The 25,337-nt window shown below is 44.0% G+C and overlaps 1 protein-coding gene across 4 annotated transcripts in view; it reads left to right on the top strand.

Annotated features, from left to right (window-relative positions):
* The window catches only part of AGL (amylo-alpha-1,6-glucosidase and 4-alpha-glucanotransferase), an 82,473-nt gene that overhangs the window by 14,016 nt on the left and 43,120 nt on the right, over positions 1-25,337 (top strand). For 2 of the 4 annotated variants that reach the window (XM_069967563.1, XM_069967566.1), the window contains exons 1-2: positions 11,410-11,516; positions 11,810-11,938. In XM_069967563.1, the coding sequence (XP_069823664.1) occupies positions 11,827-11,938 (112 nt within the window). In that variant the 5' untranslated portion in view covers positions 11,410-11,516; positions 11,810-11,826. Of the gene's footprint in view, positions 1-11,409; positions 11,517-11,609; positions 11,690-11,809; positions 11,939-25,337 lie in introns of those variants that run through there. The other 2 variants (XM_069967565.1, XM_069967564.1) reach the window with 2 other exon arrangements.

Raw genomic sequence — 25,337 nt, 5'->3', positions numbered from 1 at the left:
GTACAAAGTACGGCCGTTGTTGCCGATGGCAACAACGGCTGTACTTTTACGCTGTGTGAACATAGCCATAATCTGTGTTGATTGGTGAAGCTGCGTTTTTGTTTTTTTCCTGAAGTAAAAGAGTGTTTTTTAAATGCAGGAACGGGAGACACTTTTTCCTCTAGGGGGCACCAGAGCACATCGATAATAATTGTCATTAGTGTAGTCTTTACTGGATATGGGCCATATATCTGCACAAGGATACATATGCTTCCTAAATCCCATGTGGGGGCAACTAAAATATCTAATAAATATTAACAATATATTACAGTCAATAATAATTATTATTACAGTATATACTATATGGGCAATAGTATACGGACCCTCTTCCCATTGAGTTTGAATGTTTTCAGGTGCATATAAAAAGCACACAGCAATGAATTCTCCATACATAACTATTGGTAGTATTTTGGGGTAGGCTAAATTTACTATAGCCCCGGTGGTCATCATGTCCTATTGCTTAGAAGGCATCTGGTGGTCGCTTTGGGTAGCCTGAAGTCTGGGTACCGGCCACAGTTATTGGGGATCCTCAAGTACTAGTGATTGTTAGCCATTAGTGCTCAATATTCCCAGAGCCGATGAATATGGAAGAATTGGCCAGCCACACTCACTGAATGGCCTGGTGGCTTCTCTGCATGGAGATCAGAACCCTGACCCCAGAGTGCTGCATAAAATTCAGTGATCAGTTTTCTGTAAATCATTTGTGTGAATCCACATTAGATGAGAAAATATAATGATGAGCAACTTGAGGCCTGGTTATCGGGGCAGGCTACCCGGAGCCAGGATGTCACTGCCAAGTTCCAACCTTATGAGGTTTTCTCATGTAAAGGCGTGAAGAGTATACGGAGAATGGTGCCATCAAGTAAGAACATCCGGAGAAAGGGGATCCTGTGAATGGAAGCAACTCATAGCCATAAGGAGTCAGAGGAGGATGACGGGAATCGTTCTGATGCATCCAAATACAACACCGATGACCGACTAACATGTCTACACCCACAACTCACCACTTCTTAGCACAGATGAGATATAAGAGCACATCAGAGAGATTATGACCATCAGAGCCAGATGGATCCAGATCTCTGTGGAAGAACATGGCCGGTCAGATGGATCCAGATCTCTGTGGAAGAACATGGCCGGTCAGATGGATCCAGATCTCTGTGGAGAAACATGGCCGGTCAGATGGATCCAGATCTCTGTGGAGAAACATGGCCGGTCAGATGGATCCAGATCTCTGTGGAGAAACATGGCCGGTCAGATGGATCCAGATCTCTGTGGAGAAACATGGCCGGTCAGATGGATCCAGATCTCTGTGGAGAAACATGGCCGGTCAGATGGATCCAGATCTCTGTGGAGAAACATGGCCGGTCAGATGGATCCAGATCTCTGTGGAGAAACATGGCTGGTTGGACGGATCCAGATCTCTGTGGAGAAACATGGCCGGTCAGATGGATCCAGATCTCTGGGGCACCATGGAGAAAAATGAGCCCCCTCTGTCAGGTGTGAACAGGTCAGGCTGGTAGAGGAGGTGTAATGGAATGGGGATTGTTTTCTTTGGGTACCATGCCTCCTCTGATAACCATGGATGGACGTTTGGACAGTAGAGTTTATCTAAGCAATATGGTTGACAAAGGGCCCTACTACACGGAGCAATAATCGTCCGAATTAGGCCGATTCAGACGATTATGGCTTAGGGTTCATGTACACAGAGAGATTATATGACAGGTTATCTGCCAAAGATTTGAAGCCGAAGCCAGGAATGGATTTGAAAAGAGGAAAAATCTCAGGCTTTTCTTTATAACCTGATATCTGTTTATAGTTTGTTTCTGGCTTTGGCTTTAAATCTTTGGCAGATAATCTGTCAGATAATCTTTCTGTGTAAATGGACCCTATGTGTAATAGAGACAACGATCAGCCGATGAAACGATCATCGGCTGATCATTGGTTTAGGTTTCGACCTAGAATCGCTGAGTGATGTGCGGCCGACGGCTGACAAGTGCCCCAACACCTGACACCTTACCTCTCCCCGCTCGTGGTCTTCTCTCCTGTGCTCCACAGCTTCCCGATCCCGGCAACAGCAGCGTCTGAGCCAATCACAGGACAGGACCACTGCGGCATATGATTGGCTGAGCGGAATGTCAGCTGACAGGCCACTCAGACGCTGCTGCTGCCGCCAGGACTGGGAAGCTGCAGATCACAGGAGAGAAGACCGCGAGCGAGGAGAGGTAAGGGATCAGGTGTTTGGGCAAGGGCTGCATGGACATTGCTAACGATGTCCATGCAGCCCTTACCGCCCAATTATCGGGTTGTCTAATAGGTCCAGTAAAATAGCGGTGATCTGGCAGATCGGCGCTCGTCTACTAAAATGATCGGGCCGTAGTCGGCCTGTGTAATAGGACTCTAAGTTTCCCCTAGGGCAGATGGAGACAGTGAGCAGGACAATTTATTATCCACACGTCAGGACCTTGTCAGGACCTCCATGAAAATGAGGCCATTGTGAGAAGCTATCCCATCTGTATGGGCCAGTATTCCTATCCATCACCTTGTGGGGTCTATGCCATGATGAATTCCTGTAGCTTCTAAAGCCAATGGAGGTCCAACCTTCTTTCAATATATGTGCGTGTGGTACTTTGCATGTGTCCCATTTTCTATCTGTGACAACTTGTCTCTTTCTCCTAATATGCTGCTTTTTCCTTCCCATTGTGGACAGCTCAATGTCTAGGTTACCGAGCACCACTCTGCTCTAAAAGCAGGGGTCTGGCTTGGGTGTATAAAGCTATTATGTATATGTACAGAAATAGGGGGAGATTTATCAAACATGTGTAAAGTGAGACTGCCTCAGTTGCCCCTAGCAACCAATCAGATTCCACCTTTCATTTTCCAAAGAGTCTGTGAGGGATGAAAGGTGGAATCTGATTGGTTGCTAGGGGCGACTGAGCCAGTTTCACTTAACACCATGTTTGATAAATCTCCCCCATAGTGTACATATACTGTATAATATGTATAAATATGTATACCATAGCTATATATACACCAGCCAGGCCGCCAGAGCTGTGGTTGGTAACCTAGACAACAAGCTGTCAACAGGAGCAGCATATCAGGAGACAAGTTTGCTAAATGATTGTATCTACCAAAATATTTAAAGGGGTTGGCCACTTTATAGTAAAATAGGTCAGTACAAAGTATTAGTAAGTGTCAATGGCGGATTATAATGTAGGCGGTTTGGGCGGCAGCCCGGGGCCCGAGGCTCCGGGGGGGCCCATGCCTTGCCGCCCACATTATAATACCGCCCGGGAGGCCCCCTCGTCACTGCACTTTTGTGACCGCAAGCATTGTTTCGCTTGCGGTCACAAGAGTCTCCGGCTGCCTCCGTCTGATGCGCGGCTGCCGGGGGTGTCCGGTCCTCTCCCCGGCAGCGCGTGCATCACACAGCTCCTAGTGCCGCCTGGGGCCCTGACTTCCGGTACTGGGAGCGCACGTACCGGAAGTCAGGGCCCAGGCGGCACTAGGAGCTGTGTGATGCACGCGCTGTCGGGGAGAGGACCGGACACCCCCGGCAGCCGCGCATCAGACGGAGGCAGCCGGAGAGAGGATCGACGGGGGAACGCAGGGTAGGTGAGTTGTATTTTGTTATTTTTGTGTTATTTACTCACTGGGGGGCATCTATAAAGGGGGGGCAGCTATAAAGGGGGGGGGAAGAGGGGGACCATCTATAAAGGGAGGGGGGAGAGGGGGACCATCTATAAGGGAGGGGGGAGAGGGGGACTATCCATAAGGGGGAAAGAGGGGGACCATCCATAAGGGGGAAAGAGGGGGACCATCTATAGAGGGGGGAAGAGGGGGACCATCTATAAGGGGGGAAAGAGGGGGGCCATCTATAAGGGGGGAAGAGGGGGACCATCTATAAGGGGGGAAGAGGGGGACCATCTATAAGGGGGGAAAGAGGGGGGCCATCTATAAGGAGGGAAAGAGGGGGGCCATCTATAAGGGGGGAAAGAGGGGGACCATCTATAATGGGGGAAAGAGGGGGACCATCTATAAGGGGGGAAAGGAGGACCATCTATAAGGGGGGAGAGGGAAGAGGGGGACCATCTATAAGGGGGGAAAGGGAAGAGGGGGACCAGCTATAAGGGGGGAGAGGGAAGAGGGGGACCATCTATAAGGGGGGAGAGGGAAGAGGGGGACCAGCTATAAGGGGGAAAGGAGGACCAGCTATAAGGGGGGAAAGGAGGACCATCTATAAGGGGGGAGAGGGAAGAGGGGGACCATCTATAAGGGGGGAAAGGGAAGAGGGGGACCAGCTATAAGGGGGGAGAGGGAAGAGGGGGACCAGCTATAAGGGGGGAAAGGAGGACCAGCTATAAGGGAGGAAAGAGGGGGACCAGCTATAAGGGGGGAAAGAGGGGGACCATCTATAAGGAGGGAAAGGAGGACCAGCTATAAGGGGGGAGAGGGAAGAGGGGGACCAGCTATAAGGGGGGAGAGGGAAGAGGGGGACCAGCTATAAGGGGGGAGAGGGAAGAGGGGGACCAGCTATAAGGGGGGAGAGGGAAGAGGGGGACCAGCTATAAGGGGGGAAAGGAGGACCAGCTATAAGGGGGGAAAGGGGGACCAGCTATAAGGGGGGGAAAGAGGGAGACCAGCTATAAGGGGGGAGAGGGAAGAGGGGGACCATCTATAGAGGGGGAAAGAGGGGGACCATCTATAGAGGGGGAAAGAGGGGGACCATCTATAGAGGGGGAAAGAGGGGGACCAGCTATAAAGAGGGAAAGAGGGGGACCATCTATAAGGGGGGAAAGAGGGGGACCATCTATAAGGGGGGAAAGAGGGGGACCATCTATAGAGGGGGGCCATCTATAAGAGGGGGACCATCTATAAGGGGGGAAGAGGGGGACCATCTATAAGGGGGGAAAGAGGGGGACCATCTATAAGGGGGGAAAGAGGGGGACCATCTATAAGAGGGGGGAAAGAGGGGGACCATCTATAAGGGGGGAAAGAGGGAGACCATCTATAAAGGGGGACTATCTCCTATAGGATTAGCACCCTCCTCTCCTGACATCCTCTGTGCTGCTCGGTCCTCTCCTATAAGATCAGCACCCTCCTCTCCTGACATCCTCTGTGCTGCTGTGACCTTGGGGGGGGGCAACATCAGGGGACCAGGTGAGGTGGCGATATGTTTATTGACTGGGGGGGGGGCCCAGGTTGGGTGGACAGCCCGGGGCCCAGAGTACATTTAATCCGCCACTGGTAAGTGTACTCACTGTATATACTGACAGCCGCTCCCTGTGTACCTCATAGAGCTAAAATCAGACTCCCCTTCACCAGGCTGGGGTGCCCTGCTCTGTTTTGTTTCAGTCCACAAAATGGCCGACATGGAGGAGCATGTGACCATGCCCTGTCCACTGTGTTCTCCATAGACATATACAGGCTGTGTGGTGGACACTGGGGGGCGGGGCCTGGTCACATGCTCCTCCATGTAAGGAATCTTATGGACCAAAACACCACAGAGCAGGGCAGCACAGCCTGGAGGAGGGGAGTCTGATATTAGCTCCATGAGGTACACAGGGAGCTGCTGTCAGTATATACAGTGAGTACACAGGGAGCTGCTGTCAGTATATACAGTGACTACACTTACTAATACTGTACATTGAGCAATTTTACTATAAAGTGGCCAACCCCTTTAACTTAGTGCTAGTAGTATAACTATATACTGTAGCTGAGATTGGAGTATACCTTTAAGATCAGAGACATAGATGTCCCCACTCCTGTCAGAAGCTGGACCACCTCCCAGGCCACCATCACTTTGATTCCTCTGTATCTGCTAGACAGAGTGTCTGCACAGCCCATCTGTGTCCAGCATGTAGCCAAAGCCTTGCATTACATCTATCTGCCAACTAGTCAGACGCAGTGTGGCTGGGATCGGCGTCATCGCCTTGTATCAGTGCCCCGTGGTATCATGTACATGAACTAGAGGGAGCTGCCCTGCTACTGTGGCAGCTGAGGAATGGTGTATGGCCGGTGTTCCTGATAGCACCAAATAACATCATGTAGCTCTGGTATAGAAGCTGCTGCCTGTACTATATGAGGACATGTCCCTGCGGGGTCCCCCCCCTCTGGCTGGCAGCAAATGCATTGCATTAAATTTTAAAGACACATCAGAAGAGGCACAGAATGACACCACAAGAGGCCGATCATGTATGTACGGCCGGAGGGGAACGGAACCTGCTTATAATAATACGTATATGTGGTACAGGTCAAAGGAGCTATCCGGGATATTAAAGGGGAACTCTAGCAAAATATTTCTCCTCAGTAGTAGTAAATCCCCATAGAAAACCTCTCCTGCTCTGGACAGTTCCTGACATGGACAGAGGTGGCAGCGACTGGGAAGAAAACACCACTTCCTGCAGGACATACAGCAGCTGATAAGTACTGGAAGACTGGAGATTTTTAAATAGAAGGGAATTACAAATCTGTATAAGATTCTGAAACCAGTTGATTTGAAAGAAAAAGATTTTCACCAATGTACCACTTTAACCTCTTAAGGACATATGACGTACCCCTACGTCATATGTCCTCACTTGCACTTCAAAGCGGGGCCGCGCGGCGGCCCCGCTTTGAAGTGCCGCGATCCCGGGTGCCGCGAGTAGCCCGGGACCACTGCTATTAGCGGGCACGGTCTGATCGCCGTGCCCGGTAATTAGCTAATCGGAGGCAGCTGTCAAAGTTGACAGCTGCCTCCGATTACCGGAGGCAACGTTTCCCTGGGGTCTAGTGGGGGAGATCGCTCCTCCGGGACCTTGTCCCGGAGGAGCGATCTCCGTTACTGATGCCGGCCGGGGACGCGTCCAAGATGGCGCCGTCCTCGGCTCGGCACTCGTTCGTTTTCGGCTGCAGCAGCCGAAAGCAAACGAGTGCCGATCTCATGGATCTCTGCAGCATATCTATGCTGCAGAGATCTCAATGAGAGATCCAAGTGTATATACTAGAAGTCCCCCAGGGGGGCTTCTAGTATATGTGTAAAAAAAAAAAAAAAAAAGTGTTGTTTATAGTAAAAAGCCCCCTCCCCTAATAAAAGTCTGAATCACCCCCCTTTTCCCAGGTTTTAAATAAAAGTAAACAAATAAATAAATAAACATGTTTGGTATCGCCGCGTGCGTAATCGCCCAAACTATTAATTAATCACATTCCTGATCTCGTACGGTAAACGGCGTCAGCGCAAAAAAATCCCAAAGTGCAAAATTGCGCATTTTTGGTCGCATCAAATCCAGAAAAAATTGAATAAAAAGCGATCAAAAAGACGTATATGGGCAATCAAGGTACCGATAGAAAGATCACATCATGGCGCAAAAAATGACACCTCGCACAGCCCCATAGACCAAAGGATAAAAGCGCTATAAGCCTGGGAATGGAGCGATTTTAAGGAACGTATATTGGTTAACAACGGTTTGAATTTTTTACAGGCCATCAGATACAATATAAGTTATACATGTTATATATCGTTTTAATCGTAACAACTTGAGGAACATGCATAACAAGTCAGTTTTACCCCAGGGCGAATGGCGTAAAAACACATTTCCCCCAAATAAAAGAAATGCTTTTTTTTTTTCAATTTCACCACACTTTGAATTTTTTTCTGGTTTCGCAGTGTACTTTATGCAAAAATTCAGCCTGTAATTGCAAAGTACAATTAGTGACGCAAAAAATACGGGGTCATGTGGGTTTCTAGGTGGAAAAATGCAAGTGCTATGACCTTTTAAACACAAGGAGGAAAAACCGAAAACGTAAAAACGAAAATGGGCCTAGTCCTTAAAGGGTTAAAGGAGAGGTTCGGCTCAAAGTATTTTTTAATAGGTTATTACATAAGGAAAGTTAGACATATTCCTAATATACACTTATTATGGGAATTGCACATATACTGCTATTTTCCACAATTTAGTAGATCAGGTAGACTTCAATTTTGCTAAAAAAAAGTGACATCACGAATCAGATCAGGGCTAGGTGTAATTCCAATGAAGCGTCCAGCAGGGGGAGCAGTACATGGAGAACTTACATTGTAATTTCAGCAGGGGTTGCAGTCATCCATAGCAGCTTGTGCACTCATCAAGTGGCAGGAAGAGGCTAGGGGTGGGGGGGTGGGGGTGGCTAGGGCAGTGCAGCCGGCAGGATGGACAGGTGTGGGGGGTCCTTGGGGGCTAGGGGAGCCGGTGTGGAATGGATGGGTGCCGGTGAGCCTCTTCCTGCCACCCGGTGAGTGCACAAGCTGCTATGGATGATTGCATCCCGTACCGAAATTACAATTGTAATTTCTCTATATATTGTGCTCCCTGCTTGACGCTTCATTGGAATTACACCTAGCCCTGATCTGATTCGTGACGTCACTGTTTTTTTTAGCAAAATTGAAGCCTGCCTGATCTACTAAATTGAGGAAAATAGCAGTATATGTGCATTTCCCATAATAAGTGTATATTAGGAATTTGTATAACTTTCCTTATGGAATAACATAGTAAAAAATACATTTTGGCCAGAGTTGTTCTTTAAATGCTCTGTTTATACCCATGTCAGTACAGTCTTGCGAAGATTCAAACACTTTGGGTGCTCCCGGCATCATAATGATTCATAACGCTGGACGTTCAGCAAGTCCACCGCACAGTAATCCATGGAGGTTAGGAGTGTGAAGCTGCCCGGTGGACTCGGTGAACGTCCAGCATCATGTATAAGGCCTTACTGCTGCCACTCAATAAAAGAAAAATCATAATAATTTTTTCTTTAATAAAGTTGTGTTATGACGTAATATAACTGTGTTAAAGATACACAAAGTAAATAATTTTCCCAATTTGCTATAAAGCAGGGGTAGGGAACCTTGTCTCTCCAGCTGTTGCAGCTAAAGCTTTGGCTGTCCAGGCATGATGGGAGTTGTAGTTTTGCACCAGCTGGAGAGCTGAGGTTCCCTACCCCTGGTATCATGAGCCCCCCGCATACAGCTGCCGGACCCTTGTTGTGATGGGTTAGGTTCCATCCTCTTGGTCAGCTCTTACACTATGTTACTATACAGGTCTGTTATCGGAGCCTCCATGATACCTTGCACTTTGGGAAATTTTAGCTTTAGGCCCAGCTGAGGGGGAGCAGAGTGTAGTGGTTCTCATTGAGGAGACCCAGCTGGTGTATGGAGGCGGCTACACTATATGGACCAGAGTCATGGGCTCCAACTCGTACAGGGAAAGTCCCATCTCAATCAACATGGTTATTCTTGTAGGACTCTAATCTAGGTTACCAGTCACAGCTCTGCTCTAAAAGCAGTGGTCTGGCTAGTGTATATAAAGCTATGGTATACATATATACTGCTTTTAGAGACCTAGACAATGAGCTGTGAATATCTTCTGTATCCATGCCCTGACTCATTCTACATAGTTGGCTCAGCTGAGAAAATATCAGAACAATCTAAAAACTACCAGAGGCAAAAAGTCAATGTTTGATTGTCTTCTTGGTGCTGAGCCCAGTGGGTGTGTGTCCCTGGCATACGTCTTGGTTATATTTATTCCACTTCATAAAGGGCTCTCTGGGATTTCACCGGGTGCATGTTAGGAACAAGAAGAAAGATCTCGGCTTCTGCCATCTCTATAAAGCACCGAGCTGCAGCGTCATGGGCGAGATGGCAAATGTGTCTGGAGACAAAGAAGAAGATCTGCTTGTAAAAAAAAAGCAGAAACATATTTCATATCATGTGCAAAATTGACATTGTTGATCCCACTCGTCCATTAGCGTAAACCAGAAGTAACACTGCCTGTAGACTGAATGGATGCAGTGAGTGCGCCGCAGTGTATGTCAGCCTACCTGGTATTGTGATGGCAGAAACCAGATGTGAATGGGGCCTAATACTATGTATTCCATGGTGCGGCCCATTGGCTGCAGCTTTATTTAGCAAAATCAGCTGTTTGCTGGGGGGGGGGGCACTAATAATCGGCACTCGATGCAAGAGGCGGTTACAAAGCCCGGTTATGGGGAGTGAGGGGAAATGATCGCGCACACGGCCATTGACTTACATTATTGTCCACAGCACATTCCCCTGTTTACACAGATTGATTATTGCCTCTTACTGAATGCGGATTGATCTGGTTGTTCAGCCTGCACTGATAGCCTGCACTGACACCCTGCACTGATAGCCATCACTGACACCCTGCACTGATAGCCTGCACTGACACCCTGCACTGACATCCTGCACTGATAGCCATCACTGAGACCCTGCACTGACAACCTGCACTGACACCCTGCACTGACATCCTGCACCGAGACCCTGCCCTGATAGCCTGCATAGACAGCCTGCACTGGTAGCCAGCACTGAGACCCTGCACTGATAGCCTGCACTGAGACCCTGCACTGATAGCCTGCACTAAGACCCTGCACTGACATCCTGCACCAAGACCCTGCCCTGAAAGCCAGCATAGACAGCCTGCACTGGTAGCCAGCACTGAGACCCTGCACTGACACCGCCTGCACTGACATCCTGCACTGACACCCTGCACTGTTAGCCATCACTAAGACCCTGCACTGATAGCCTGCATAGACACCCTGCACTGACATCCTGCACTGAGACCCTGCACTGACACCGCCTGTACTGACACCCTACACTTACACCCTGCACTGACACCGCCTGCTCTGACACCCTGCACTGACATCCTGCACTGACATCCTGCACTGACACCCTGCACTAACACCCTGCACTGACATCCTGCACTGAGACCCTGCACTGATAGCCAGCACTGACACCACCTGCACTGATACCCTACACTTACACCCTGCACTGACACCGCCTGCACTGACATCCTGCACTGACATCCTGCACTGACGCCCTGCACTGACACCCTGCACTGACATCCTGCACTGAGACCCTGCACTGACACCCTGCACTGATAACCATGCTTTTTATGAGGATTAAGATCAGCATCTCACATCGTATTAGCACTGTATACATTGAGTGCACAGGTACTGTATATAGTAAATGCACTGTAATAGTATACAATGAATGCACTGGGGCAGTACAGTATATAGTGAATGCACTGGGGCTGTATACAGTGACTGCACCAGGACTGTACATATAGTGAATGCACTGGGGCTGTATACGGTGACTGCACCAGGACTGTACATAGTGAATGCACTGGGGCTGTATACGGTGACTGCACCAGGACTGTACATAGTGAATGCACTGGGGCTGTATACAATGAATGCCCTGGGAGGTGTGAGCTCTGTGTACGCTCTATGGCAGCACTGTGCTGTGGACTCTCCCAGCAGCCAGGAGGGAGGGCCGGGGCCCTGATGTCTGCTGTTACTGGGCACAGAGGAGGAGGAGGAGAGATGTGTGAGGACACTGGGAGGTCCCTGCTCTTTGCACTGTCCTGACTCTATTGCTCTCAGCACGTCCTGAATTCTGTCCGAGCCTCAGGGACATTTAGAGGGTCTTTGAAGGGGGAGTACGTGACGCGGAGGTGAGTTGCATATATATTTAGATTGTTTGCTGGATAACAAGGATTGTTTGCATGCCAGCATGGTGTCAGCTCCCTGTGTGTCCTGTGCACAGTGTGCCAGTGCCTGGTCGCACACCTTCCCCTCTGTCCTCCTCCTGCCAGTCTTCTTCATTGCTCTGACAGGTTGGAGCCATGTAAGTGCACAGTCACCGGGATGGGGTTGCTGTCCCTTTTCTCCATTGCCAGCTGATGTATTCCTTTCCTGTTCTATTACAGGGGTGCAGTATATTTTATATATTTCTTTTCTATTACAGGGGTGCGGTATATTTCTATGTCCCAGCTGCCCAGCCAGGAAGCCACCATGCAGTCCACTAGGCAGGTTCGGGTTCTCATGCTCAACGACATGGAGAAGTTGGAGAAAAGACTTTTTCGGCTCGAACAAGGTAAAGCTGCGGACCCTGTTCACACTCTGCGTGTGCAAGGGCTTACACAATAATAATAATAATACACTCCATTCACACTCAATGGGAAATTTCTTTGCATAATTTTACTGCCATCCCATATCATTATTTCTGATAAGGATTAAGTGTATTGCATTGCAATGGGGTAATGCATGCAAATCTGTTGCAACCCTGCAATGGAGCGTTCCTGCACACATCCTCACCGCCATCCCACATCACATATTTCTTATAGAAACGACAAGGACTAAATGTCTTCTTTCAAATCAACTGATGCCAGAGATTTGTAATCTTCCAGTACTTATCAGCTGCTGTATGTCCTGCAGGAAGTGGTGTATTCTTTCCAGTCTGACACACTGCTCTCTGCTGCCACCTCTGTCCATGTCAGGAACTGTCCAGAGCAGGAGAGGTTTTCTATGGGTATTTGCTGCTGCTCTGGACAGTTCCTGACATAGACAGAGGTGGCAGCAGACTGGAAAGAATACATCACTTCCTGCATGACATACAGCAGCTGATAAGTATGGGAAGACAGGAGATTTTTAAATAGACGTATATTAGAAATCTCTGGTACTTTCTGGCATCCGTTGATTTGAAAGATAATTTTTTTTGTGAACTATCCCTTTAACTCATGCAAATCTGCTGCAACCCCATTCACATACAGTGGATAATTTCTGTGACTATTCTTATTGAATGAGTGCACCATGAATTCACTGAGCGCTCCTATAGCCCTGAATGAGTGGTATGGACGATCACTACCCTAGCAGTATCTGGGGATTGCAGTTCTTAGCTGTATAGGAGAGGGTTGTGCTGCAATGATATAATATGAGGCATCCGTTACACCACTCGCAATGTCAACACTCACTAAGCAATTGCAAAAGGCAGAACTGCTGAGCGCCGTGCCTTCATGTTTGCTGATGATTTAGGACTCAGTATATAACAAAGTCTTAGAGTACAACCTTTCACATACATCGCCATGCGAGAGAAGCACATAGACATGGAGGAGGGCATGACACCAGGATATTAGGCTGATTCCGGCCCCCCCAGCTGCCGCCTTTGTTCCTGGTATCCCCCCCCCCCCTTCATACCCCCAGCCGTATTTGCTGACTCCTTGCACTTAATTACATGTGCTAATTGCCTGGTAATCCACCGGAACGGATCTTAAAGGTTTATGTCAAGTCACCTGTTTACGGTGTAAATACAGGAACAGCTGGCGACACAGTGGGCGACAAATGGCTCGGTCACCCGACATACGCACAGTCCTCTGTTATATGACCCTGCACTGACAAATCTTCAATGTCACATCAGCTTTAAAGGGGTTAAATTGATTGCGTATTTTCTGAATCAATATTAGATTGCCAGGGGCCCAATACTGGCACCCACTGCTCAGATGTTTTATAAGGCCCTGGCACTAGACATGAGCAAATCTCGAGCATGCTCCATGCCCTGCAGCCCGTTCAGTATTCAGTGATCCATAGTTTTTTTTTTAATGTAGAAAACTCCTTTAAGGTTTACCTGTATATGAAAAATGATTATAGTGCAAGACTATGCACAATAATCATTTTTCTAAATTACTTTAATTTTCAATTACATAGTTACATAGTTAATATGGTTGATAAAAGACACATGTCCATCAAGTTCAACAAAGGAGGGGATGGATACAGGGAAGGGGGAGGGGTGATAGGTTCTATACATATGCATTTATATTATTTTGCTCTAAGAACTTGTCTAGGCCGGTTTTGAAGCCCTCTACTGTTTTTGCTGTGACCAGATCCTGTGGTAGACTGTTCCACAGATTCACAGTTCTCATGGTAAAGAAGGCTTGTCGCCTCCGGAGATTGAACCTTTTTTCTCCAGGCGGAGGCAGTGCCCTCTTGTCCTTTGAGGGGGTTTTACCTGGAACATCTTTTCCCCATATTTCTTGTAGGGGCCATTTATATATTTAAATAAGTTAATCATATCTCCCCTTAAAAGTCTCTTCTCCAGACTAAACAAATGTAATTCCTTTAATCTCTCCTCATAACTAAGATGCTCCATTCCCCTTATTAGTTTAGTTGCCCGTCTTTGTACCCTCTCCAGCTCTAGAACGTCCTTTTTATGAATCGGGTTCCAAAACTGGACGGCATACTCCAGATGGGGCCGCACCAAAGCTTTATAAAGCGGTAATATTATATCCCTGTCCCGAGAGTCCAGGCCTGTTTTAATGCATGACAATATCCTGCTGGCCTTAGAAGCCACTGACTGACATTGTGTGCTGTTCTGTAGTCTATTATCTACAAGTACACCCAGATCCTTCTCCATCAGTGACTCTCCCAGAGTAACTCCCCCCAGGACATGTGATGCATGCGGGTTATTAGTACCCAGGTGCATAACTTTACATTTATCCACATTGAACCTCATTTGCCAAGTGGACGCCCAAACACTCAGTGTGTCTAAGTCATCCTGTAACATCTGCACATCCTCCATAGACTGTACTGTACTACAAAGCTTGGTGTCATCTGCAAAGATAGAAACATTGCTGTTAATTCCAATCTCAATATCATTAATAAACAAGTTAAATTTGATGTCAAAATCCCTGTGCGAATCAAGCGTTCCTGCTGGTAGCTGCTCATAACTCCTGTCCCATCATACATGGCACCTGTAGCCAGTGTGAGAATCAGATCCATAGCATCAAATGAGACCAGGTCTCCCAATGACTACATGGAGGCAAAGCAGGAGGTGTCATCATCTCCCAATGCACAGTACATAATGATTGCTTTAGATGCCGGTTTTAAAATTAATTTAGATTATTATTGTTCACAGTGCTGCACTATAATCATATTTTTCAATTTTTCATATAACATTGCTGATACACTTTAATATCAGACATTTTTTAATGGGGTATTCTAGCAAAAAAAATAATAATTATAAGTTATATTTACTTACTATGGCTTTATTAAAGCAAATGCATATATATATATATATAATTTCTTTATTGGCACAAGTTAGGGACATCAAGTTCCTTCTGCTGTCACTAGTGTGTAGGGAACTGCAGGGCTACTGAAGCCCTGGTCCCAGCACAGTTACACAATAGACATCACAGTTGAAGAAGCTGTCAGTAGCGCTGCAACCACAGCACAGTGTAGCAGAGCGAGTGGTGATGAGTGTCAATCACTGCTTACTCTACTACAACCTGCTATTCCTGCAGCACTAGTGACACAGACAGCTTCCCCCAGTGTCATTTCTGTTGTAATGGTAACATGTATTATATAGACATCAGGGGAGGCTGCAGCACTACTGACACAGACAGCTTCCCCCAGTGTCATTTCTGTTGTAATGGTAACATGTATTATATAGACATCAGGGGAGGCTGCAGCACTAGTGACACAGACGGCTTTCCCTAGTGTAATGTCTATTCTAATGGTAACATGTATTATATAGACATCAGGGGAGGCTGCAGCACTACTGACACAGACAGCTTCCCCCAGTGTAATGTCTATTCTAATGGTAACATGTATTCAGGGAAGGCTATTTGCATGTAGCAGTAATAGTGATATGTAACTGTTCTAGAACCAGGCCTGAGCATCCTTGCAGTTGCCAACACAGTGAGTGGTGGCAGCAGAGGGGAGGTGTTGCCCCTTTTTGCTGCCACTAATGTGAAAATGTTTACAGTATCTTTACAAAGTTATATAACATTACAAAAGATTTTTATTCACGAAATTCCCTTTAAAGGAAGTAAATGTTGTCTTACATCACTCATGCTGTGTCACCATTCTGTATCCTGTTATGTATAACTTTCTGTTCATTTTGAAAACTAATGCAGCTTTGTACATAATAGGATACTATGTTTTTGGTATCTGAAAATAATACTGCCATACAGTGATTAAAGGGGTACTCCAAGATAAGACTAACTTGAATGAATAGATCCGCTAGCTGATATGGAGATTACAGGGAGGTACGGAGGTGGGACCCCCCCGCGATCTCTTACTTGTTCCTTGATCTCTAGATAGGAGGCGAGTTTGTTTTATCCTAGAATACCCCTTTAAATAATGCTACAGCACAGTGACCAAATCGTGTCAAGTTTCAGTAACTAAGTAATACCACCCTGTCATGACTAAATTAATCCACTATATGTTAAAGGAGAAGTCTGGCAAAATTAAAAAATTTTTTTTTTATTAAAGTATTTTATTGCCCCCCAAAAGTTATGCAAAACACCAACATACTGTACATTTATTATGGGAAATGCACATAAAGTGTTTTTCTCCCTGCACTTACTACTGCATCAAGGCTTCACTTCCTGGATAACATGGTGATGTCACTTCCTGGATAACATGGTGATGTCACTTCCTGGATAACATGGTGATGTCACTTCCTGGATAACATGGTGATGTCACTTCCTGGATAACATGGTGATGTCACTTCCTGGATAAAATGGTGATGTCACTTCCTGGATAACATGGTGATGTAACTTCCTGGATAAAATGGCGATGTCACGACCCGACTCCCAGAGCTGTGCGGACTATGGATGCTGGAGAGGATGATGGCAGAGGGAAGCTCAGTGTCCTCCAGTGCCCTGTGTCCCTCAGTGTCCCCCTCCCATCATCCTCTCCAGCAGCCACAGCCCGCACAGCTCTGGGAGTGACATCACCATGTTATCCAGGAAGTGACATCACCATGTTATCCAGAAAGTGACATCACCATTTTATCCAGGAAGTGACATCACCATGTTATCCAGGAAGTGACATCACCATGTTATCCAGGAAGTAACACCACCATGTTATCCAGGAAGTGACATCACCATGTTATCCAGGAAGTGACATCACCATGTTATCCAGGAAGTGACATCACCATTTTATCCAGGAAGTGACATCACCATGTTATCCAGGAAGTGAAGCCTTGATGCAGTAGTAAGTGCATAGAAAAAAGCACTCTATGTGCATTTCCCGTAATAAGTGTATATTGGGGATTTCTATAACTTAAATAAAAATGTTCACTGGACTTCTCCTTTAACCAAAAACACCAATATAATGTGAGCAATAAAATACTACCATCCTGTGATAAAATAATGTTGGCATATGGTGACTGAATAATACCATCATACAGTGACTAAATGATGCCACCATACTGTCACTACAAAAAAAAACAACTACCACCATACAGGTGACCACAGGATATCTCCATACCATAACTTATTATTACCACTATACAGTGAATGAATAACAGCATAAAACAGAGACTTATACCACCATATAGCGACGAATACCACTATACTTCAGTATTGTGACTGAATACCACCATACAGCGACTAAGTACACCTTATTGCTACTAAATAATGCTACAATACAGTGAATAATACCACCATATTGTGAATGAATAATACTACAATATAATACTAAAACAAAATAATACCGCAAGCAGTGACTGTATAATAGCAGTATACCATGTACAATATGAATAGTACCACCATACAGTGGCTGTATAATACTACTATACCATGCATTAATAATACCGCCATACAGTGTAATACCACTATACCGTGAATGAAAAATACCACCATACAATGACTGAATAATACCACTATACCATGAATTAATAATACCGCCATACAGTGACTGTAATACCACTATACCATGAATTAATAATGCCGCCATACAGTGACTGTAATACCACTATACCATGAATGAAAAATACCACCATACAATAACTGTATAATACCGCTATACAATTAGTGCCGCCATACAGTGACTGTATAATACCACTACACCATGAATGAATAATACCGCCATACAGTGACTGTATAATACCGCTATACCTAGACTGAATAGTACCGCCATACAGTGACTGTATAATACCGCTATACCTGGACTGAATAAAACCCTTATACATACAATAATAGCACCCGGACGGTCATGTATACTGTATTGTCAGTGCCTGTTGTAGGATCCCATGTACCTGGGGGCTCAGTATGTCAGGAGTCGCTCAGTTATATGGGAATATGGACATATATAGGCAGTACAATAAGGCTCTTTTGATAATGACAATCATGTTATGTTCCCTATTCAGAAATACAGCATAAAACACAAGATACCGGAACACAGACCCGGCCAATGGCCATTCCACATCATGTTCTACTTTGTCAATCAAAGGATTGCCTATTAATATCCATCATGTATATATACCATACACCATCCATGTTCTATATCCATCATGTATATATACCATACACCATCCATGTTATATATCCATCATGTATATATCAAACCAAAAAGATGGTGGAATGATACCACCAAAAAACAAATGCAGGACCAAATGTAGGAAAATATATAATTTATCTTTTATTCACATATATGTAGAAAAATAATATACAAAATACTTTAAAAACAGTATAGGAGCTGATACATGAACAGATCCCCAGAAATTGGTGGTAGTAGATAATAAATATCCACAATAGAAAAATGTATAAAGTAAATGGTGTTATTAATCTACATAGACAGAGCACTGGGCATTGGGCATATACAGTAGCTAAGTAATGTTATATGAAGTGATATGCAAAACAAATACAAATACAAAACCAATATCCTTAACCATAAATACTACCCATAGAAGTTGTCCTTAGTGCAATGACCACCATACCACTCACCCGACGCGCATTTCGCGTATTAGCTTTATCGAGGGTGATCAGTCATGTATATATACCATACACCATCCATGTTATATATCCATCATGTGTATATACTATACACCATCCATGTTATATATCCATCATGTATATATATATATATATATACTATACACCATCCATCTTATACAGCCATCATGTATATATACCATACACTATCCATATTATATGGCCATCATGTATATATACCATACACCATCCATATTATATAATCTTTCATGTATATATACCATACACCATCCATGTTATATATCCATCATGTATATATACCATACACCATCCATATTATATAATCTTTCATGCATATATACCATACACCATCCATGTTATATATCCATCATGTATATATACCATACACCATCCATGTTATATAATCTTTCATGTATATATACCATACACCATCCATGTTATATATCCATCATGTATATATACCATACACCATCCATGTTATATATCCATCATGTATATATACCATACACCATCCATGTTATATAATCTTTCATGTATATATACCATACACCATCCATGTTATATATCCATCATGTATATATACCATACACCATCCATGTTATATATCCATCATGTATATATACCATACACCATCCATGTTATATAATCTTTCATGTATATATACCATACACCATCCATGTTATATATCCATCATGTATATATACCATACACCATCCATGTTATATATTTATCATGTATATATACCATACACCATCCATGTTATATATCCATCATGTATATATACCATACACCACCTCAGGGCACCTGCTCAACGATCATCAGTAATGCATACAGCATACACAATACTACTTATACTGTAACAAATAATAATAATACTAATTTATATACACAATATACAAAACACCACATACAATAGACCCATCCTCAGTACATCTCCCCAAACTACAATGCTGCTATCTGTCTGGAGAGCTGCCCCGGGGTTCAGGACGCTATCTATTACTATTAAATGCCAGTGCTTAAAAATAACCTGAAGTATCGGAGAGGCCATTACAGTATATAGAAGGAGAATACAGAGCGGTCCCGAGGACTTCCACCTCATCTACATGATCTACAATCTCTCTGGCTTGTCCTCTAAGAGGCCAGACAATACCTTAGTGCATCCGCCCGGTATGACGGAGCCTTGAAATGGTCTCTGAGGTCAAATGACTGTTACAGAAATACACGACAAGTACTATTTATATGCTTCAGACTTAGAATTATCCACAGAGAATAAACACAATGCCGCAATATAGTGACCAAATAATACTGCTGTACAGTGATTAAATCTTACCGCCATACAGTGACCAAATAGTACTGCTCTATTAAATCCTACCGCTATACAGTGACCAAATAATACTGCTGGATACACAACAAAAACTATGGGTATAAAGTCTGAATAATATCAAAATTTATTTACCATGATGCATAACATAACATGATTAACAATAAAATATTACATAAAAATTGTATATATACTTTTAAAATAACCACACAATAATAAAATTACATGTAAAAAATGACCCACATGAATGATTTACCAGATTGCGAGTGTTTAGAAAGTGAGGAAGCCGGGGTTGGCGAAACGATCGTAGGGACAGTTGTGACCCACATAGTGAACATGGGTGACTGGTAAATACTATGGAGATTTTATATTGTCTGTGGATAATTATATAGTCCTTTTACTAATATGGTGGCTATGTTTACATCCCTGACACTGTAGTAGACACTTTCTAAACACTCGCAATCTGGTAAATCATTCATGTGGGTCATTTTTTACATGTAATTTTATTATTGTGTGGTTATTTTAAAAGTATATATACAATTTTTATGTAATATTTTATTGTTAATCATGTTATGTTATGCATCATGGTAAATAAATTTTGATATTATTCAGACTTTATACCCATAGTTTTTGTTGTGTATCCATTCTGTTGGTGGATTGTTCTGGTTGTATGGTGGAGTGACGCCCGGGGTTGCAGTACATTTCTGTGCCCTATATAGCGATATTGGGTTATTGTGTCTTACCCACCAGTGAGCCTTTTTGTGTATATTCAAATAATACTGCTGTACAGTGATCCAATAGAGCCATCACACCCTGACCAAATAATACCGCTGTACAGTGATCAAATAGAACCGTCACACCCTGCCCAAATAATACCGCTGTACAGTGATCAAATAGAACCGTCACACCCTGACCAAATAATACTGCTGTACAGTGGCCAAATATTACCATCATACTCTGCCCAAATAATACCGCTGTACAGTGATCAAATAGAACCATCACACCCTGCCCAAATAATACCGCTGTACAGTGATCAAATAGAACTGTCACACCCTGACCAAATAATACTGCTGTACAGTGGCCAAATATTACCATCATACTCTGCCCAAATAATACCGCTGTACAGTGATCAAATAGAACCATCACACCCTGCCCAAATAATACCGCTGTACAGTGATCCAATAGAACCATCACACCCTGCCCAAATAATACCGCTGTACAGTGATCAAATGGAACCATCACACCCTGCCCAAATAATACCGCTGTACAGTGATCAAATAGAACCATCACACCCTAACCAAATAATACCGCTGTACAGTAATCAAATAGAACCGTCACACCAAGCCCAAATAATACTGCTGTACAGTGGCCAAATATTACCATCACACCCTGCCCAAATAATACTGCTGTACAGTGATCAAATAGAACCATCACACCCTGCCCAAATAATACCGCTGTACAGTGATCAAATAGAACCATCACACCCTAACCAAATAATACCGCTGTACAGTAATCAAATAGAACCGTCACACCAAGCCCAAATAATACTGCTGTACAGTGGCCAAATATTACCATCACACCCTGCCCAAATAATATTGCTGTACAGTGATCAAATAGAACCGTCACACCCTGCCCAAATAATACTGCTGTACAGTGGACAATTACCATCATACTCTGACCAAATAATACTGCTGTACAGTGATCAAATAGAACCATCACACCCTGACCAAATAATACCGCTGTACAGTGATCTAATAGAACCATCACACCCTGCCCAAATAATACCGCTGTACAGTGATCCAATAGAACCATCACACCCTGCCCAAATAATACCGCTGTACAGTGATCAAATAGAACCATCACACCCTGCCCAAATAATACCGCTGTACAGTGATCAAATAGAACTGTCACACCCTGACCAAATAATACTGCTGTACAGTGGCCAAATATTACCATCATACTCTGCCCAAATAATACCGCTGTACAGTGATCAAATAGAACCATCACACCCTGCCCAAATAATACCGCTGTACAGTGATCCAATAGAACCATCACACCCTGCCCAAATAATACCGCTGTACAGTGATCAAATGGAACCATCACACCCTGCCCAAATAATACCGCTGTACAGTGATCAAATAGAACCATCACACCCTAACCAAATAATACCGCTGTACAGTAATCAAATAGAACCGTCACACCAAGCCCAAATAATACTGCTGTACAGTGGCCAAATATTACCATCACACCCTGCCCAAATAATACTGCTGTACAGTGATCAAATAGAACCATCACACCCTGCCCAAATAATACCGCTGTACAGTGATCAAATAGAACCATCACACCCTAACCAAATAATACCGCTGTACAGTAATCAAATAGAACCGTCACACCAAGCCCAAATAATACTGCTGTACAGTGGCCAAATATTACCATCACACCCTGCCCAAATAATACTGCTGTACAGTGATCAAATAGAACCGTCACACCCTGCCCAAATAATACTGCTGTACAGTGGACAATTACCATCATACTCTGACCAAATAATACTGCTGTACAGTGATCAAATAGAACCATCACACCCTGACCAAATAATACCGCTGTACAGTGATCAAATAGAACCATCACACCCTGCCCAAATAATACCGCTGTACAGTGATCCAATAGAACCATCACACCCTGACCAAATAATACTGCTGTACAGTGGCCAAATATTACCATCATACTCTGACCAAATAATACTGCTGTACTCTGCCCAAATAATACCGCTGTACAGTGATCAAATAGAACCATCACACCCTGTCCAAATAACACTGCTGTTTAGTGACCATATAATACCATCATACCCTGTCCAAATAATACTACTGTACAGTGATTAAATCATACCACCATACAGTGATCAAATACTACAATCACACCCTGACTAAATGATACTGCTGTACATTGACCATATAATACCCTTAAATAATACTGCTGTGCAGTGACCATATAATACCATTATATCCTGCCCATATAATACTACAGTACAGTGACCATATAATATCACCATACTGTTTAAATAATACTTCTGTACAGTAACTGAATAATACCATCATACCCTCCCGAAATAATACTGCCATACTGTGACCATATCATACCATCATACCCTGCCCAAATAATACTGCTGCACAGTGACCAAATAATACCATCATACTCTACCCAAATAATACTGCTGTACAGTGACTAAATCATACTCATACTGAATAGTGCCACCATACTGATACTGAATAATACCACCATACGAATACTCAAAAATTCCACCATACTGATACTGAATAGTGCCACCATACTGATACTGAATATTACCACCATACTGATACTGAATAATACCACCATACTGATACTGAATAGTGCCACCAAACTGATACTGAATAGTGCCACCATACTGATACTGAATATTACCACCATACTGATACTGAATAGTGCCACCAAACTGATACTGAATAGTGCCACCATACTGATACTGAATAGTGCCACCATACTGATACTGAATAGTACCACCATACTGATACTGAATAGTGCCACCATACTGATACTGAATAGTGCCACCATACTGATACTGAATATTACCACCATAATGATACTGAATAATACCACCATACTGATACTGAATAGTACCCCCATACTGATACTGAATAGTGCCACCATACTGATACTGAATAGTGCCACCGTACTGATACTAAATAATACCACCATACTGATACTGAATAATACCACCATACTGATACTGAATATTACCATTATACTGTTACTGAATAGTGCCACCATACTGATACTGAATAATACCACCATACTGATACTGAATATTACCACCATACTGATACTGAATAGTGCCACCATACTGATACTGAATAGTGCCACCATACTGATACTGAATATTACCACCATAATGATACTGAATAATACCACCATACTAATACTGAATAGTACCACCATACTGATACTGAATATTACCACCATAATGATACTGAATAATACCACCATACTGATACTGAATATTACCACCTTACTGATATCAAATAGTACCACCATACTGATACTGAATAGTGCCACCATACTGATACTGAATAGTGCCACCATACTGATACTAAATAGTACCACCATACTGAAACTTAATAGTGCCACCATACTGATACTGATACTGAATAATACCACCAAAAGTGTTGTGTCCCATGTCAGGGCGCCCATACACCTTATACTAAGGTCACCCAACCACTCATAGTACTATATGGTGTATAGTGGTCCCCTGATGATGATGATGATGATGATGATGATGTAGGGCAGGCATGGGGAACCTTTGCTCTTCAACTGTTGAAAAACTACAACTCCCATCATGCCCGGACAGCCAAAGCTTTAGCTTTAGCTGTCCAGGCATGATGGGAGTTTTAGTTTTGCAACAGCTGGAGGGCCGAAGGTGAAGGTGTAGGTGGCAAGAAGCATCTGCCACCCAGCTCTTTTGTTTTGGAAGTATAAGACCACCAGAGTTAAATTACTGTGGTTCACCGCCATAGAGGGCAGTCGGCTGTGCTGAACGTCAATCTGTATGGGGAGGCCAGGAGAGATGACTGTCGGACGAACAACCGTTTCGAATATGTATGGGCACCTGAAAATAAATCCTGCAAGCTGCCCCCTTGAGGCGGCCATGCACGTTAGATAAGTAGGTTGATGGTTAAAGGGGTTCTCCAGAGAAAGAAAATCAAATGAACTGGTGCCAGTAAGTTATACACATTTTTATATGACTTTTATTTAATTCTCAGCTCTTCCAGTACTTATCAGCTGCTGTATGCCCTGCAGGAAGTGGTGTATTCTTTCCACTCTGACACAGTGCTCTCTGCTGCCACCTCTGTCCATGTCAGGAACTGCCCAGAGCAGCAGCAAATCCCCATAGAAAACCTCTCCTGCTCTGGACAGTTCCTGACATGGACAGAGGTGGCAGCAGAGAGCACTGTGTCAGACTGGAAAGAATACACCACTTCCTGCAGGGCATACAGCAGCTGATAAGTACTGAAAGACTGGAGATTTTTACCTAGAAGTAATTTACAAATCTTTATAGCTTTCTGACACCAGATGATTTGAAAATAATGCTGCAGATCTTTTCTCCATTTTCTGCAGATCTTCTCTCCCTTTTCTGCAGCTCTTCTCCACCTTTTCTGCAGATCTTCTCTCTTTTCTCTGCAGATCTTCTTTCCTTTTTCTGCAGATCTTCTCTTTCTTTTCTGCAGATCTTCCCTTCCTTTTCTGCAGATCTTCTCCACCTTTTCTGCAGATCTTCTCCCTTTTCTCTGCAGATCTTTTCTCCTTTTTCTGCAGATCTTCTCTCTTTTCTCTGCAGATCTTTTCTCCTTTTTCTGCAGATCTTTAACCTGCAGATCTTCTCTCTTTTCTCTGCAGATCTTTTC

The sequence above is a fragment of the Dendropsophus ebraccatus genome, chromosome 4, assembly GCF_027789765.1.
Source record: "Dendropsophus ebraccatus isolate aDenEbr1 chromosome 4, aDenEbr1.pat, whole genome shotgun sequence".
In the NCBI taxonomy this organism is placed as follows: Eukaryota; Metazoa; Chordata; class Amphibia; order Anura; family Hylidae; genus Dendropsophus; species Dendropsophus ebraccatus.
The sequence above is the reverse complement of the archived record's forward strand: the minus strand, read 5'-3'. Positions and strand labels throughout refer to the sequence as shown.